At 46.5% G+C, this 18,850-nt stretch overlaps 1 protein-coding gene across 1 annotated transcript; it reads right to left on the reverse strand.

Moving 5' to 3' along the window:
- Positions 1 to 328: 328 nt before the first annotated feature.
- Positions 329 to 15,372, reverse strand: crema (cAMP responsive element modulator a). The gene is made up of 10 exons (XM_086153153.1): positions 15,260 to 15,372; positions 14,097 to 14,171; positions 13,145 to 13,225; positions 12,221 to 12,335; positions 11,486 to 11,602; positions 9,074 to 9,162; positions 8,824 to 8,972; positions 7,761 to 7,949; positions 4,067 to 4,226; positions 329 to 3,048 (listed from the first exon to the last, which is right to left on the reverse strand). The coding sequence occupies exons 3-10, from the start codon at positions 13,153 to 13,155 to the stop codon at positions 2,904 to 2,906; spliced, it is 975 nt and encodes a 324-aa protein (XP_086009279.1). The 5' UTR covers positions 13,156 to 13,225; positions 14,097 to 14,171; positions 15,260 to 15,372; the 3' UTR covers positions 329 to 2,903.
- Between the last annotated feature and the right edge of the window lie 3,478 nt (positions 15,373 to 18,850).

Raw genomic sequence — 18,850 nt, forward strand, 5'->3', positions numbered from 1 at the left:
GATCGCTGAGGCAAAAAGCATTTCACGATTGGAGAAGAATCCATCTTTCCCTCCACTGAAGATGTTTGCGGTGAAGTCCTGGGAGAGGCTGCAGTTAAAAAGACAGCGCGGCGCCGCTGTCGCCCAGCAACACACTTCAAGCATCATTGTCTTGGGAGACGTTTGTCTGGAAATAAGCGTGATATGGGACCATTTCTTGATTTTGGAAGTAAATCAACCTCTCTCCCGGAATCGCCACCGATGGATGGTGTTTTCTGCGGCTCCCATACTTACACGAACCCAAGTCTGCAGACGGAAGAGTGAGAAGCAAGCCATGTAGGACTCCGTGTTACATTTGAATATTTTATTAGAGAAACAAAAATAGTTTTGGTTTTTACAATCTAAATGAAGAAGTACACTGAATAGACGACACCTGGTAAGAGAGGGAGCCACCTGACGCCGCGAGAAATCCCAGCGGGTTGTTATCAAAGACCTGGACGCCATCGCCGGCCGCCTTCTCGCGGGAGGTTTGTGAAAACAAACCATGACGAGCTGTTTGGCTGCGACACGAGAACGTGCTCTTTTCGGGGCCTGAACGGTAATTATAAACCTCACTGGTGGTTGAAGAGCTTCGGCGGCCAAATAGCCGGAGTGCAATTTCTAGGATTCTCTATCGGCCGGCTCTGATATTCAGTGGGACAAAATGAACATCTATTCAAGCGGAAAGCGGGTCTTGCCATCGTAACATTGACGAGAGAGTCGGCAGAATAAAATAAAATAAAAACAATTGGCATCACCCTTTAAACAGAGCATGTTTACAGCTAACCAGGATCAAATACAGTGCCATTACACAATTGATATCCATCGATAAAAAAACAAAAACATCTGCATGACGGCGCCGTTATTCTCCAGTAGAAAATGTTTCGCGTCCGGTGAGTTATGTGCCTTCCGACGACGGAGGAGGGCGAACCGGTGCGCCCGGTCCCGGTGAACCCCCCCTGACCCGGTGACCCCCCGGTCCCGGTGACCCCCTGACCCGGTGACCCCCCGGCCCCGGCGACCCCCGACGTGGGACTCGTGCGGCCGCCCGTCCAGTTTGAAGGAGCTCGGCGGCTGTTTCCGGGTTCTATTGCTGCTGGTCCCCGGTTCGTCCCGCACCCAGAGCGTTCACGGCCGCGCGATAATCCCTTGGTGGCAAACAAGTCGGGGTGTGAGAATAATCCTGTTTAAATGCGTTCGTTACCAGATCGATTTCTCATCAAGCACGTAACAAACACAGTGGATGATTTTCAAACACACACACAGGGAAAAACAGAGCTTACTTTGAAAATGTCCACCAAATAAATACAAATATAATATCGGGCAGAATCTGGGTTGCGAATGTGACCACTTGAATTAAGAGACAATGGTACAACCCGGTTTTGGGGCGCACGTGTAAACGCGCTCGGGCCGCCGGGCCGTCACATAGAGACAAACCGTCCACGCCGACTTCAGTAGTCATGGAAACGGACAAGCGAAACCTTTCAAAGTGATCTTCAGCAGATTAAAATAACGTTTTACATCCTTCACCGTGGCAACGCGAGCGCCCAAATATTATCATCGATACAAATGGATGACTTGTTGATACGACTGATTTCCCTGGAATTTGGACTTGTTGTTTATCCAATGGTAAAAAAGGAAAATAACTTTTCCGTGCACTGATATATATATATATGTATATGCCAATCGGCAGGTTTATTCTGACATCAAAGCAAATAAACATGTCGTTTTGGCTTTCTCCGGGTTTCGGATGCATTTTTTTCCCTTTTGTCTCGGCAATTAACTTTAAATGAATTGGTCTTGAATAATACTGATATTGGCAAAATGGCTGTTCCGGGTTCTTGTTGGTTACTCGGATTCTGGAAATTGGTTTTTAATTAGACCCGAATGCTTTGCAGCGCAGGATGAATCGCGCGTCGTCGTTTGAAACAGAAATTGCTGATGTGACGCGAGCAAACGGGCTACGTAGTTATTTATCTATTTTTTCCCCCAAAACCCGCCGGTCGCTGTTATTGTGCTCGACCGATCGGCTATGGGATCAGCGACAATCGGGTGGGTTCCTCTGCAGAGCATGAAGGACAAGTTCTACCTCGCCTTCGGAGGCGAGTTTCAGACAGACGGGCGCGCTTTGCTTTCAGGAAGTGCATCTGCCAGTCTTCAAGCAGTTGGGTGCAAAACTCTGTGGACCCTTGGAGACGAGATTAGAGAGCGGTCCGGCTCCAAAATTTCAAACACAATAATAATATTAATGACTTAAATTATTCTTCTGGGCTTTTGCAGATCATGTCTTACGATCTGGTCTGAAAAACAAAACAAAAGAAAACCCAAACAAACATTGGCGGACGCTCCCCTTTTTTACAACCGAGAAATGAAGTTGACAAAACGTAGCTGACTCACTGACATGTTTCTGTTCGGGAAGGAATGAGGGAAACCACCGAACGTTTAAGAATGAATGAAAAAAGAAATGGCATTTATCCAGGTCAGGCTGACTCATTAGGCTGGTGTTGCATCTAAACTTTGTCGGACCTCAGAGACGCGGCGATCGTTTCTTTTTCGGAGCTCTACGTATTCAGGAAGCACCTGCGTTTCCTCTTCCTCTGACTCGGCTTCTCGGCTCATTGTCTGGGTGCACGGCGCCGACGGCGAGCAAGAGTGCGCAGGACACTTGAGGCTTCACATGCAAAAACGCACCACATACGAACGAGAGCGAAAAAACGGCAAGCTCAAGTGACTCGACTTCCTTCTGACTTGGGCGCGAGCCGGGCCTGAGTGAGCGGGGAAACAAAGACGGTCGAAGCGGTTTTTGTTCCGGAGTCTTTTCTTTTTTTTTTTTTTTTCCTTTGTTTTGATGCAGCAGTCGGTAAAAGGGCGCCGCCGAGCGCCCGTTACTCGGGTTTGTGACAGTAAATGTCCTTCAGTGCCTTCAGCTCCTCGATCAGGGTCTTGTTTTGGTTTTCCAGCACGGCCACGCGGTTTTCCAGACATTTGACGTACTCTTTCTTTTTTCTGCGGCATTCGCGGGCTGCCTCCCTGGAGAGGAGAGAAAGCAGAGCAAAGGAAAATGTTGAGTCTCCGCATGAACAACTAATTCCTCCTCCGTGCTAAAATATGCAAGCTCGCACGGACCGAGGGAGACGGCAGATGTTTTTCAACGGTTTCTTGTTCATCCGCTGCTGCCACATTCATCTTGGTAGTTTTTATTTGTTTTTCTTGATCTGGATACAATCATGTTTTGACGGAAGTAACGTTTCAAAGTTCCCACGACACGGAGCTCCGCCCCTGGACGGACCGAAACGTCTGATTGTTTGTTTGCGGTTCATGGCGCTGAATGAGGCGGCGCTGAATGAGGCGGCACCGCCCGCGGCTTCCACACGGCGTGACAACGTTTCTACAGTCCGACTTTCAGGTCCAGAAACTGGCACCAAAGATGGAAAAAATGGCAACGGACGACAGCTATTTTTTATCATATTTTAGTCATTTCTCCATGATTTTCTGATCATTTTAACTTGAATTTTACAAACTTTTCCACGGTCTTTGTATTTGTCTCGTGTCTTTTTCAGAGTTATAGTCTCATTTTGTGACTTCACAGGTTCACTTAAATTGCTTGCTGATTTTTACTGGATTGCTTTCAACTCATTTCTTGCAAATTAAACTACTTTATCTTTCATGTTTTTTGTTTTTTTTTGCAATTTACTCTTACTCAGCTACCTGCTCATTGACAAAGGCTATCTTCCTGATTTTGAGATAAATTTTCACACCGTGTTTCACATTTTAAAAAGTCAGACTGATTTTCCGTTCAAAACTCTGACTTACCTTTGGCTCGTTGAAATCCAAACAAAATTGTTTACCCTAATTCTTTGCAACCCCCCCTCGTCCCCTCCAAAAAGCATAGGGTAAAATGATTCGGCTCCATTGTTCATGCCCGTGCGTCCGAGCGCTGAGCCCCAGAAGGATGGGTTTCCACTCCACATCCAAGTGTCTTAACATTTTGTTTTGAGTTCCCTGAACTGTAATGTTTCAGGACACGGAGGGAGAGCGAACGTCCTACCTGTTCTTCATCAGCCGGACCTCCCTCTTGCGGGTGATCTCCTCTGCGTGCTGCGACGAAGGGCTATGCGTGGTGCCCGGCGATGCCGCCATCACGATGCTTTGGGCCAGACCTGAGTTCGGGGACCTCAGCTGGTAGGCGGGTATGTCTCCGGTGGCGGCTGCGCAGATCGGAAGTCAAATATTCAGGCTTGAAATTCAGTAAAAAGTAAATGAATTAAACAGGAAATGAATCTGATAGTTGCTGTCTCATTACCGTCCCTGCCCCTGCGTCTTTTAGTGACATTTCAAACTCCGACATTTCCACAAATGTTTTCGAACTTTAAATATTTTGCAGGCCCGGTTGCGCCCTGTGAGAGCCTCCTGCCTGAAGAGGTGAGTTTCCTCTGTACCGTCCTGGTGACCAGCCGTCCTCAACTGGCCGCACTTGTGGAAAGATGGAGAAGTCTAAAAGAACATGGACGACCTGGTTTTGTTTTTTTGCGGCTCATTTAAACCCCGAAGGGCCCGTTAAACCTCCAGCAAACTACTTTTTGACATTTATCACATTGGAAATGAATACGACTCGCACTTCGTCGAGTAGAAGATGAACTCAACGCTACTTGTGGCTGTCACAGAAAATGCTTTTTTTGTAAGAAAGAACTTTTGCCCGTGCTGATTTGCTGATTTTATCTCGTATCTATATATGTTTTTAGATTACCGTCATGATGCATATTTATGTATTTCGTTTTATTTCATTTTTTTTTGTTATTTGACATTCACACGTGTCAAATTCGAGGCCGGCGGGCCAAATGCGGCCGCCACGTCGTCGTATGTGGCCCGTCAGAACGTCTAAAAAAGGTCTGATTGGCTCAAAGTGAAGCGGTCAAACCCTTGCGTTAACCATCAACTACATTTCTCATCACTCACGCCGATCATGTGACCCGCACAGTGACGGCGCCCGCCATTAGATCGCAGCGCATCCACGTCCATGACATTTCCAACAAGAAGAACTGAGAAAATGATCAAATGATGCCCAAATGTCCAGGAGGAGAAGAGTTGATGCAGATGGAACATGTTGGATTTGAATGAGTCATAAATTCAGAGTTATTTAACATGAAGGAGTAATTACATTTATTTTCCATTACACTGCGTTCCCTTCACCCTGGTTCAGTTCCGTGAGGCCCTTTGAGGGCCACCGTGACGCTGACGTGGCCCCGGTTTCGTTGATCTCCTCTTACAAAAGACATGTTTCGCTTCTGCTTACTTCTGGCCCTGGATCTTCTGCGTCACAGAGGACAAACCGTGACTGGAACCCCCGTCTCAAAAAGGAAAACAACCTCATCCATAGCATATGAATAAACACTTTTTGCTGAGTTGTTTTCTCTTCTGGCAAGTTCTTTTGGAACAGATCTCATGACCATTATTAGGAAACAAGGCGACGCCACAAAATCAGATTTTAGGTGACCACAAAGCAAAATAACAAGAGCCTCCGGGGAACAAGAACAGTCTTTTTTAAAGGGAGGGGAAAATAAAAAAGAAACAAACAAAATCCACCTGTTTGCCCTCCTTCCTCTAAATTTATGAGAGTTCATGTTTTGCGAGAACGTCGTCCTCGGATCACGGGCGATCTATTGTACGGCGCGGGGTAAAAGTGACACAGATGGCAGAAAAAAAGGAAGCAGGCGTCTTTCTGGAAGTGGTTAATGTGTAATTTGAGTTTAGTCATTGCAGATGACTCAGCCGTTCACCTCTGACTCCCGGCTCTCGCTATGACGGCTTCTCTACTTCACTCTGTTCCCGAGAAGTTCACGTCCACGCTCGTAAACACACACTGACACAGAGCACGTATGTGTGGCAGGTGCGCACACACACACACACACACACACACACACACAATGCTCCCCTTCCCCTCCCTGTGATAACAGTGACTGGCCCCGCTGACGTCAGCGAGTGCGTCTCACTTTGCATTCTCTCTCGCCCGGCCTCTGTTCCAGGAAACCGGAGTGACGTCAAACCAGCAAATACCTTCACCCCCCGCCGCCTCCCCCGCCCCCGCGCGCACAAACACACACTCACACTCTCACACACACACCTCCCCCTTTTGCTGGGCTTTCTGCCTGACAACCGCCGGAGCGCCTGGCTCTGAGAAAGCTGGTCTGTACAGACTGGAAGCGGCGTAAAAGAGCTCGTTTGGTTTTTCTTCCCCCTTCTTTTGGCCCCCGAGCCGTCGCCGCGCTCCGTGTCCAAAAGAGAAAAGACCGCCAAGCGTTTGCACCCTTTCGCTGACAAAGATAGTCATCTTGAAAGGCTTAAGCGACTGGAACCCGTTCCCGCGTCGGAGACATTCGTCCGGGAAACGCGACGGCAGGTGTCGCGAGGGAAATAAACACCCGCTGACACCAGCCGGCGCACTTTTGCACCGGACGGAAACAAAACAACGACCAAAACAAAGTACCTGACTCAGTCTCGTCCCCGGTCACGGCCATCTCTCGGTTCCAATAATCCAGCACCGCGGCGGCACAAACACCTCTGCCAACTGAAGCGCTCTCCTACTCTTATTCCCGTGGCTTCGGCGTCTCCTTCCCCCCCGCCGCTCGGCTAATTCTGCATCAGCGCCGGCGCTCGGCAACTTTGCGGCCGGATTACAATTACGGGCATTGACATCACAATGACATCACTCCTGCCCGCTGAAGTCAGTGAAAGACGTCGGATTAGATGAGCCCCCCCCCTCCCCTCCCCCCGCCTCCCGCCTCCCGCCTCCCCATGTGGATCAGAAGCTGAGGCAGAGAAGCGGCGTGCCGGGAGGGAGGAAGGGGGAGGAGCCGGGGAGGGAAGGGGCAGCGAAGGGGGGGGCGTGGGCGTATTTTTAGCTCCGGTGACGCAACCGAAGGAGAGACGCTCGACAAACAAGAGGATATTGTGTCCCAAGCGGCCGCCGTGCAAACTGTTGAGCGCCCGGACCCGGCACTTTGGGAGCAGCGGAGAAAAATCATTTGCTTTTATACGATCTGTTTCCACCTCCTCCGACAATATAAATAATGACTTTGGCCGGGGGGTTTTAAAAGTACATTTACTTCATCGCACGATTATGTGAGATACTGGGTATTTGGACCGCACTGCTTTCTTTTCAACGGCGCTCCAGACGTCCCTCAGTTTTACTGACTTGCTGCTTTACATTGAAGCTGCGACGGTAAATAAATTCAAGAAGCTGCATCTTCAAAATATTCAAAAACAACACCGCCGGTAATGAATGAACACAGTCTTCCCTGTAGTTTCATTTAAGCTCGATGAGGCGTTTCTCGGTCGGTAACCCGAGGGCGTCCGGGAAACACCCATCGACATTTATCGTCAATGAAAACGCTGACGTGATCCGGATCGCCGTCGTAAAGCTGAACGGCGATCGGCGACATGAAGATCTCATCAGATACGCTACCGGAGGCATAAAAAAGTAAACCAAGTGAGGCGTAATCAGAGGACATCGCAAGCATTTCTGCGATCGAAAAAAGCTCCGATACGTCCCGCTGATGTTCATGTACTTTTGCTCCGTAACAAAGACCCCCGAGCAAATGTCATATTGGCATTTTCATTCAGCAAGTCAGCAGAAACGGTCCTGTTTATCTATTAGTTTTAGCCTGAGAACAATCCATGATATCGTTTCCCAGTAAGGCGACGACCGATCAATAAAATAACCGTTTCTGCCAGGTTGAGCCTACCTTGGATGACCACCTGTCCTCCCTGGATGTAGAACTGCTGAGGCGTGTCCCCGGGCCGGGCCGCGCACTGCAGGACGGCGGCTCCGGGCTGAGGGGCCGCCGAGCCGGCCACGGTCAGCGTCTGGCCCCCCTGGAAGGCTTCGGCCCCGGGGCCGGTCAGCTGGATGGCTCTGCCCTGGGCGATGGCGACTGAGGAGTCAAGAGGGAACATCGGGGACGTGAGGGAGGTTTTTATCCTGAGTGTCGCCGCCTGTTGAAAAACACCGAAAGAGTCCGACGGCCAAATCGCCGCTTCCACGGAGTTTACGACCGCCGAGGAGCGTCGGCTCACGAGAAGGTTTGTGACTCGCTTTCGGTTTGAGGGTAACAACTGTTTCTCGGTCGCTCAGGAATTGGAAACCAAAAATGAAAATGGCCTTGTTTTACCTATTAATAGATCGATGTAAGACAGTCACTTGGAAAACAGAAGTAAGAGAAGGTCGCGACACACAAACCCCAACCCTCGTCATCTTGTTTTTCTTTGAAATGAGGTTTGATGTATCTCCCTTCACGGGAGTCGTTCTGGTCCCGTACATGTATGTCTCTGTCGGTCTGATATGGCGTACGGCACACTTTTCAAAATAAATGATTGGAAAAGCTATTATATTATATTAAGCTATATATTTTATTTGTATGATTTGTAACTCTTCATGTGCTCCTGAGTGCTTTAAGCATGTCACTCTTCATTATAATTCATTTGTTTATCATTTCGTGGTCTTTTTTTTAATTCTGTCTGATAAGACTCAAAATACATGTTAGTAACAAACGGCCTCGTTCAGATTTTTGGTTTTTGTCGACGTTTTTATTTTCGTATATTTCCGAGTGTATTTCCCGTATTTGTGCCTTAACATGTAAGATTTCACCCTCGTATCTGTTTGCTGATGTTGGGAAAATTCTGTGTGTAACATTGTCATGAAATGCAAAGCGAACAGAGGGACCCGGTGTGGTGTAACGCAGATTATAAACTTGTTTTTTTTTCTATCTGAACACAATCAGTAAAGGAAACGTAACGACAGTAACTGACTATATTGTCCCGTGCTGGTCTGGTAGATGGAGGGCGGCGGCGACACCGAGGCCTCGCTGGACGTCGGCGGCGCCTCGTCCTCCTCCATCTTCTCCTCCTCTATTCTCGGGATGGAGGGCGACTCCGACGACAGCTCGTTGAAGATCTTCCTGCGAAGAAATGAGAGGGCGATCTAGAAAACCCCCTCGGCATTGCGAACTGTCTTTTTGGCCGTTTATCTGGCTCTTGTTTACTGATGACGGGCTCTGACCGATAAGACGGACGCCTGGACAGAATCTCCCGTCTCTTCTGCGTGTCTGCGACCGAACCGTCGCCCTCCGACTCCGGCTCGGTGGCGACCTGGAGAGAACAGGACGATATTCTAAGGGACGTCCGGATCCTGTGTTGGGTTCTCTCGAATGGACGCGTAAAAAAAATGCACAGTAAAAAACAAAACAAACAAATAGATTAAAAAAAAAAACAGAAAAAAACACAAGTGTCAAACAGTATCATTCGATAAGCCCTCCGTTTTGAAAGTACATTTTCAACTGGCTGCTCAACATTTGCCAAAAAGGAGAGCGTTTGAAAGGACATGGCTGTTATATTCGGCCCCGGAGGAATCGCTGCCACGCTGATCATTTGAATAAGACTCTGGCCAGAGACCAATTTAGTTTGCATCGATTCGGGATTTGATAAAACACAAAAAGAAAACTAAAGGAAAGGCAAAGAATGACTCATAGGTTAGTCCCGGGAGAAGGCTTGTCTTTTACACCATCGCAATAAAGGGGCGACGCTACAGTTGAGGCGGCGTGCTGATCATCCCGTGGAACTCCAGACCGGCTGCAAAACAGACGCCGGGGCCAATGACGCTTTGCATATCATGCAAAGATCCAGGTGGGATTTGTGACACGCAGATGAAAACCTCACTGATATCTGACTATTTCAAGAAACAGAGGATTTACAGGAATAGATAGATGGATGGATAGATAGATAGATAGATAGATAGATAGATATACAATATATATGCATAGGTACTTTGTTTGCAATGACTCAGCCCATTTTATCAGCAAGCCGTTTTTTCAAAGATGCACCAGAAAAGATCTGAAATAAATATGTGAACGATCCAATCCGAGTCTTCGTTCCCATATGGACACCATATTAGCTCATATGAACGCCTGATTTTTTTTTTAACGGGCAAATATCAGCATAGCCATCAACTCCAAAAAAATGACCATAATTTCCACACTATTGAGCGCATCTGAATATAAGCCACACATGACTAAAAAAAATAAGTGAATAAACACGGCTGATGATAAAAATGAATCATAAATAAGACGGGGAAAAGTCCATCCTAAAGTCCCCCAGCCGGTGTCTATCTTGGTCTTTTTCCTAAATCCTAAAACCATTCAAGTTGTCTTCTTTTACCATCGGAATTGAACGGCCTCAGAATTTCACGCACATTTCATGGGCCCGATGCGGCGAGGATCGATGTTTTGGCGACGTGAAGCTCGTTCGCCTCAAAAAAGTTCATGGATTAGCCGCGCGGTTGAAATCGTGAGGAAATTCAGCGACCAGCTACTGTACTAGCGTTGCCTTAAACGTCCATCGGGTCTAAATACGATGTTCCTCGATTACTTGCAGGGATTTCTTTTGTTGTGCATCCACAGTCTGTTGGTTTCCTGTTTCAAACAGAGCAGAGACGGCCTTCCGTCTTCACCACAACGCTGAGATAAAAACCACGGGACGTTTCCTGACGCTCAACGTCCCTGATCCGGCGGTTTTCTGAGGCTGCCTTCGCCGCTCAGACGCCACAACGTCTCCTGACTGCCAAGGTTAAGCCGCCGCCGCTCTCATGGCTCCCGTTACTACATGACACTTTCTCCTACACATGGAGGTAAAATCCACACGCCAGTGCACGCCGGAGACCGGGAACACAACCAACGTGCACGCCGCAACATGTCACCGGCGCGGGTCATCCCGGTTTTTAAGGCTACCGGGTCTCGGGATCCGAGTGTATGAGTGTCTGCACCTGGTCCGGACGGCTTCGCCCCGAGACCCGCAGAACGCTGCACTTTTCTCAATTTCCTGACGGACCTGATGGAAAGCAGATGGTTTCTCACAGATAAAACTGAATCGCTGGAACTTCAGTCTGTTTGGTGTCATCTTGGTTAGCGGTCGGGTGTTGTGAGGAAACAGACAAACTTTATCATGATGAAGAGTACTTCTGTCCCGCGGTTATTTCCATTCAAATCATGTTTTGTACAAAGAGGGGTTACATTTTTTGGATTTTAAGGTCATTTATTGCTGCTTTTCGGTCATTTTCTGATCACATAATCTAGTTTTTTATGAGTTTGGAAAAAAAAATGTAATCATTATTTGTCCTGTAATTCCTGATTAAAAAAACAAAACAAAAAAAGTCAACCGGTCATCTTTTGTTATTCACACCCTGATCATTTTGTACAATCATCAGATGAACTAAAATGATACATCCCAAAATAAGGCACATTTAAAACCACAGGTGTTGGAGATCTATTTTTTTGACTCGTGAACCAAGCGGGACCTGAAGGCTGACAGCGGGACCGCGATTTTCATGTAGGTGGGCGGTGGAAAGGCCCCGAATGCCCTTCGAAGCAGCCAGGTGTCAAGAAGAAGAAGAAGAAGAAGACGGCAAACACACTCTCACCTCAAGAGTCTGGCCGTGGGGCGACTGTATGACGGAGGTCTGAGGGGCCTGGATCACACCTTGGACTTGGACCATGTGGCCCTCAGGCAGCTGGACCACCGCGACCCCAGGAGAACCCTGCCAGCATGAATGGTCAATGGAAATATTCAGAGGCCTTTTTCCAGATTGATTCTAATGTTGAGTGTACACACACACACACACACACACACACACACACACACACACACAAGCTTGATATCCACACAGACGGGCAGATTTGTGAAACAAGAGAATTTGCTAAAGCGAGTAGCAAACATTCAGGCTAGCGATCATCCGTGTCAGAACGTTGACGTTGACGCAACGTACGGGAACATTTAGATGATCCTTTATCAAAGTAGACAAGATTTTGAAAACTGTGTAAATCAGCCCAACGTAAAGGAGGAACTTCCAAAAGACAGAACTAGCTGCCGATTGCGATAGAGTCACTTCTTTACTTTTTGACATGAAGCACCATGCAACATTTCCTGTGGCGAAACCAGGCGTCAGGCTTTTCCAGATGCCTGACGGAGATTTATTTCCACCTCTTCCTACGGCTTTCGCGCAAATTCATGCTTTGGCAGCAAGGCGGCCTTGCGTTTAAGTCTGGCGTGAACAAACAGATAACATGTCTGTGAACAAAGCGTCCTCGTGCGCAAACGATGCTCTCCGGATAAGATGCCACGCTGGAAATGCAAAGTGAAAGGGATTGGTGTTTACTTGAGGAGGGGCCGAAGGTGGGGGCGATGCCTCGCCCAGGTTTTCCTCCATGTCTGTCGGCGGGGCGTTCAAACTGCTGTCCGACTGGGACACGGAGGCGTCCGTCATCTCTCGGCTACAGGGACGGACAGGCGCGTTATTAATGATGGCGCTCAGGAATTACATATTAACCCTGCAAAGCGGACGCAGATAATTTAGCCTTCATGCAGCGGCAGACATTTAATAACTAACCCTGACATGAAACATGAACAACCTCGGAAGACTAGAAACTTTGAATAAATTAAAAAAAAAAACGATGCAGTTTGCTCAGCTAACTTTCACCTAAATGGCAATCAGTTAAACTCGGAGCTCATGGCATTACTAAATATTCATTTATTGTGTTATTGTTGCTCAGCCTAAAGACCTGCTACGATAATAACAGTAACAACAATGATTATTCCAATGATAATGATAATAATCATAGAAAAAGGAATCATTTGCAGTTGTTTTTTTGACTTTCAGTTAGATTTTGCTTTACATTTTTATTGCCAATTCACAATTTAATATGAATTATAAGTTAATTTCTTGTTGATGAATTTACAACATTTTGTTAAGTCTTGGTTCATGGATTCACATTTTTTGGAAATTCTTAATGCATAACTTTGGGGAGCTTCATTTAGGATTTTATTTGATCTCTGGCGGAAATAAGATGAATTCATCAATCTATCTATCCATCTATCCATCTATCTATTAAAGATAATAAATTCATTAGGATAAAAAGTTGCAGATAAACTGTCTTTTTAAGCTAGTTGTTGCTCCTCGATGGTCAATGTCTTGGGACCTTTAGTGAATTTCTCAGCCACTTTAATATTTTCTTGCAGGCTTCCAGGTCAGAGTCTTGCTGTTTCTCACTAGAGAATCTTTCCCAGGTACGAGGCGACTCACTTTTTCAACATTTCTTCACGTGTTGTTACAGGAACCACGGCTGGGGAGAACTGACTACTCACTCCTGGTGTTTGGACTTGACTTTTCAGAAAAAAAAAAGAAAAAAAAAAAACAATCTAATTGGACACTGGCTGAAGCGGTTGGGGAAAAACAAACAAACAAAAAAAAAAACGATGATATCACTGGTTTGTGGTTCAAAAAAAAAAAAATCAATAGATTGACCAACTCTGACAAAAAAGGCTTCGCTGAGCAGAGCCTTGTTTTTCCAGGTGTTTGTTCGGACAACATGTGGGTTTTGTCACCAGGAGGGATCTGGACGCCCCGGAGGCTGTCACATGTTGCAATGCTCCTTCATGCCGCCTCATCATAGATTCATCATAGATATGCATGGACATATTAGCACCAGCAACTCTTACAATTACAGTTATATACATACACACACACACACACACACACACACAGACATATATGTATATATGCCTGCGTGTGTGTGTGTATTAACTCTATTAAATTGAGTTTTAAAATAAAATGTGTGTGTGTGTGTGGTTCTCAGTCCTCCAGGTCATGGTGAATTGTTGTTGAAATCTTTTTGTTGCTGCAAAGAAAGAAATTCAAGTCCAGTTTCCATGACAAGAAGATTTCACTATAATACTGGGTTTAAAAATAAAAATAGTGCGTGTGCATTTACACTATAATGTAGAGTTTAAAAACAAAAGTAATAGTGTGTGTGTGTGTGTGTGTGTGTGTTAACACCATAATAGTGACTGCGGGGGCTCTTGGTCCTCCAGGTCAGGTCATGGTGAATTCTTCTCGAAATCCTCTTGTTGTGGCAAAGCTGAAAATTCATGATTTCAACAAGAATTCACCATAATATTGAGTTAAAAAAAAAAATAATAGTGTGTGTGTGTTTGTGTGTGTGTGTGTATGTGTGTGTGTGCTGGCAGCAGCCCACCAGGTGGCCTTGATTGAGGTGATTGACGTGCATGTTTTGAAAGGTTCCTCTGGAAGCTCGGGACCCAAGAAAGTCCTGGTGGAGCGGAAGAAAGAGAAGAAACCCTGGGTTTCTGGGAAGCACCAGATCCGCGGCAGGAGATCCGACGCGTCCTGGCCGTCCAGAAGCATCGGAGCCCGTTTGAACGCTCGACGCCGTCATTTCGTTCTTTGCCGTGGAATGAAATAAATGTTTGAAATCGTGTTTTCTGTCATGTAGCGTGAGTGACTGGTTTATGTCGGTGTGCTAATTTACCAGTTTTCAATGTCAAATGAGGATTCTCACTTTAATGCATTCTGTCTTCTTTAAGGTTCACTGAATTATTTCTTTCGGAGGCATTTTAATTCAATTTTTGTTACTTTTTCTCATGTTTTTTTTGTACAGGACCCCCCTGTTTAAGTGCTGTATTTACATTTGTCTGGATCTTTAGGTGAAAAGTGTAGTTCATGTCAGGTTGGACAGACCTGAGGACAAGCCATCATGTCCTGATCCATGTCTCACTTTACGGCTGGGGTTTATTTTCAAAACTTTACGGGAAGAAATGCACACACTGTCCCTTCTGATGTCCGCCAGCCGTCATTCTTTCCCATTTCTTTTTAATTCTCCCAGCTTTGGACACTTTGAGTTGTATCTTGTGTGATTTCCTCTCGCGTCTCTTACAGGATCCCCTTTCCTCGCTCGGTCTCCTGTCCCTCAACCGATTTCCACTCGGTTTGATCCAACTGTCGTGTTTTCGTGATTAGTTTTGGCCGGTAGAAAAAGCAAAGCTGTCTTTGGTTTCCTCGCTGACGCACAAGTTGCGCCGCCGTGTCGAATTCAAGCGTCGGCTGTTTGTGATCGCGCCGCGGTGACGGAGAGGCTCCCCGCCGCCGCCGCCGCCGACGACGTCTCTCTGACCTACTTCCCCGCACAACGAGGAGGTTTGGCGTTTTATTTTGAAAGTGCGCTTCCGCCCCCCGTGCGCGTCTTGACGCACATTGGAAGAGAGAAGCTCCGTTCGCCTCCCGACCGGCGCGACAAACTTTGTCATTCCCAGACGCGCAACGCGGCTCCCGGCCGGCCGTTTCCGCCGCGCTCCTGCGGACTGGCGCCGGGCGAAAGGCGGCAGCTTTGCTCCGACTTACCCGAGTTTTACGTCGTGTGCCTCGTCACCGGTGACAGGCGGGTGGACGCCACGCCACGCCACGCCACGCAGCTCCCACGTCAGCGCTGATGATGCAGTGCCGAAAATGTCGCGGGAGCAGTCGGTTTATGTCCAAAGAGTACGCAGACGGCGCAAGATGCTTCCCCGCGGCGCAGACCGTCACTTCCGGCTTCGTCTTTCGGCAGATTCCGCGCCAGAAGCTGCCTGGCACTCGATGGAAAAACCTCTAGCGTTTTAGGGACAGACTTTGTTTCAAAAAGAAGAAAAAAAAAAGAATTTCGATCACATTCGGTCATTCAAAACTTGTTTTCTCATTTTAGTTCTCGCGTTTAATTGTTACATAACATGACACGAACGGGGGTGAACGATACTTTGAAACACGGTGTAACATAAATAAACTAAGATTTAATTTAAAATAAGACCGTTTTTACAGTTCTATATTTGAGTTCAATTTAGCGGATCTCCCCAGATATAAACCCTAAAGAGTAGAAAAAAAGTCCAATATTTTTTTTTTTCGGGAATTTCAGTTCTGACAAACAAGCTGCATTAATGAAACCAAATGAAAATCCCCCGTTCTTCCAATGTGGTCAATTTCGGTCTTTATTATTCTGTCCGTTTGAGGCGAGGGCACGTCATGTTGAACATTCACACAACAAATGTCACCACCTACCGTCAAAAAGAAGTACTGCTTTCACCTCGCCTGCTTCTGAACTGCAAGTGTAGTTCGGAGTCCCTCGGCTAGTATTTATCCATTTATCCCCCCGCTTAAAGAAACTGTAAACATCATAGCAGAGCATGCACAATAAGGAATGTCATGTAAGAATTAATTTGCAGATTACATTCGTGTGTGTGTGTGTGTGTGTGTGTGTGTGTGTGTGTGTGTGTGTGTGTGTGTGTGTGTGTGTGTGTGTGCATGCCTGATGTGCACTGAGTGATCCGGCATGGTTGGACTGTGACAAAATACGTGTGTGTTTGTTCAGCAAAAAAGAAATAGTACGTCTCATCTCCCAATCAAACCTGTGATTTATTCTTGTTGCAGAGATCAATTTTATGCATTGATGTGTGTGTGCATGCATGTATGCTGTATTTTTTCTGTGGTGGCTGAATTCCTTTATTTAGCCCTGAGTCTGGCTGACCTCAGAGCTGCCATCTGTCCCTTGCATAGCAGTGGAGGTCATCCTGTTCAAACACTCCCCTGCTGTTATCAAAGAGCTGCATCCAGTCCCTCTAATCTCCTTCGCGGGGACAGGGAAGTGCTTGCTTCAGCATCAGTGGGATACTTTCTGATTGCATAAAAGCATTTTGGAAGAAAGAAAAGAGTCCGAAAAATGTGAAACGACTGTGATTGTGCAATAGAAAATGATCGTCTTTATGGTGCATCATACAAAAAAAATAAAATTGCAATTTTGCAATTGCAAAAATAAAAATGCTCTTTTTCCTTCACCAACTCAAGGGTCTGAAGTCAAGTGGCATCACGGGCTCCATGGGCCAACAACAGGAACTGTGTTTGTGACGCCGGCCAGAAGAAATATTACATTACGTTCCAGTCATTTGCAGACGCTTTTATCCAAAGTGACTTACAAAAAGTGCAATTCGGTCACTGAAGATCTGAAGTGCCAGTCGTCAGAAGTGACCACTCAACCAAATAGCCACCTCAGAACCATATACATACATACATACATTCATTTCTTCCTTTTTTTTCCCGTGGAGGTTGGTGGCTCAGTGCAATGAGCAGGGTAGTGCTTGGTGAAGACGTATATTTTCAGCTCGCGGTGAAAGATGGGCCGCGACCCCGCCGATCCGGCCTTTTCCGGGAGTTCGTTCCACCGCCGAGGAGCCGAGACGGAGAAGAGCCGAGAGCGGTTGGATGGGCGGCCGGGGCTCTGAGCGACGGGGTGGACGGTCGCCCAGAGGCGGTGGATCGGAGGGGACGGGGAGGAACGTGTGTGTTGACCTGCAGGCCGGCGGACGCTTTCTGAAGAAGCTCCAGAGATCTGATGGTCCCCGCCGCGGCTCCGGCCAGGAGGGAGCTGCAGTCGACCAAACGAGGTAAATACAAGTGTCATGATTGGTTCTTTTGCATCCAAAACTCTGTTACGTCACTAACGTGCACGAAAGACAAGATATAAATGGTATTAGCCAAAGACAGTGTATCTCACCTTCCATGAAGGGGATGGATAATGTGGCTGCATCAGGTCAGTTAAATTAATGTCATGATGCTAAAATGGACCTGTGGTGTGCCATTAAAAAGCTTTAGAATCACAAAAACTCACTGGATTAAATCAACAAAATAATGATCCAATCAGTTGCTCTGGAATCGACTCCAAAAAAAGAAACTGTAACGACAGTTGATAACAAAACAACAACAATGATCCCTAACGTTTAAAAAGTAGTGACATTCAGTTCAACAAAAAAAAAACTATATGAATATTAGCTGTGATTAAGTTCAACAAAACTTGAAACTTATATGGAATAAACCTCCACAAAGACTGATACTGACATTGCACAAACTATATCATATATTTGATAAAAATGAATTGTAAGTCATGGCTAACAATCTGCCACCAGTCATTTATTCATCTTTGTTTTCCATTTTGCGTCTCTGACCACTTTAACTTCAGTCTCTCAACTTTTTGAATTATTTCTGCATTAATCTGATTTTTTTTAATCTCCTTTGTCTCTTTTACATCCTGAGCCCAAGTTTAGTGCGAATCAATCTTGAAAAAGGAATTGAATGTTTCAAAATCCTTTCTTAATCAGCTTTATCCGTAAAACTTGAGTTTTAGTTTGAGCTTCTTGGTCCTCCTTGTGTGTTTTTCATCTTTGTTCTGAATGACATCTGTACATCTTATAATCGAAACATTTTCTGTCCCTCTTGCATAAAAATCACATTTACTTGTGTGGATCACGTTTGTATTTTCTTTTTTGACGCATTGATTACCTCGGTAGGGTCGCGGGGGCGCTGGAGCCGTCTGGACCCGTCCATCACAAGGCCTTCCTTTTCTTTTTAATTTCATTTATTTCTCTTATTCGTAGCTAAAATTTGCGGGCAGCCTTTTGGTCCGGATAAAGACGTCAACCTCCAGATGGCCGCGTCTCTATTTATGCATTTGTTATCTGTTCACGTTTGGCTGCCAAGTTACCAAGTCACAATTTACCCACTTACCATTTTTATTTGATGATCCTTCTTCCTCGAGCCCGCGAGCCTCTCCTTCTCCCTCCTCTTCTCGGTGCAGGACGGAGCTCCAGATGGTGGAGTCCTGCAGGAGAAGAGGGGCCCCCGGGGGCGAGGGAGGCCCGCCAGCAGGGGGCCAGATCCGACCCGGGGCCAGACAGCTCTTTAGCACAACATTAGCCCGGAATCAACTCGCGTCACACTCATACCGTCAAACACTCGTCCGGGAAACTGTCTTGTCCGAGCCGGACAGACTTCCAAGAATTCTTCGTCCTCGATCAGCTCAATTTATATAAAGTCAGATGGTTTCGTTCTGAGTAAATTGGGGGAAAAAAAACGCAATAAATCAACAAATAAACACTGTGGAAAATATGGATTAAACATTAGGACTGCGCT

Source organism: Fistularia commersonii, chromosome 10, assembly GCF_037954325.1.
Source record: "Fistularia commersonii isolate RoL2024-O1a breed Wild chromosome 10, RoL_Fcom_v1.0, whole genome shotgun sequence".
NCBI classification, from domain to species: domain Eukaryota; kingdom Metazoa; phylum Chordata; class Actinopteri; order Syngnathiformes; family Fistulariidae; genus Fistularia; species Fistularia commersonii.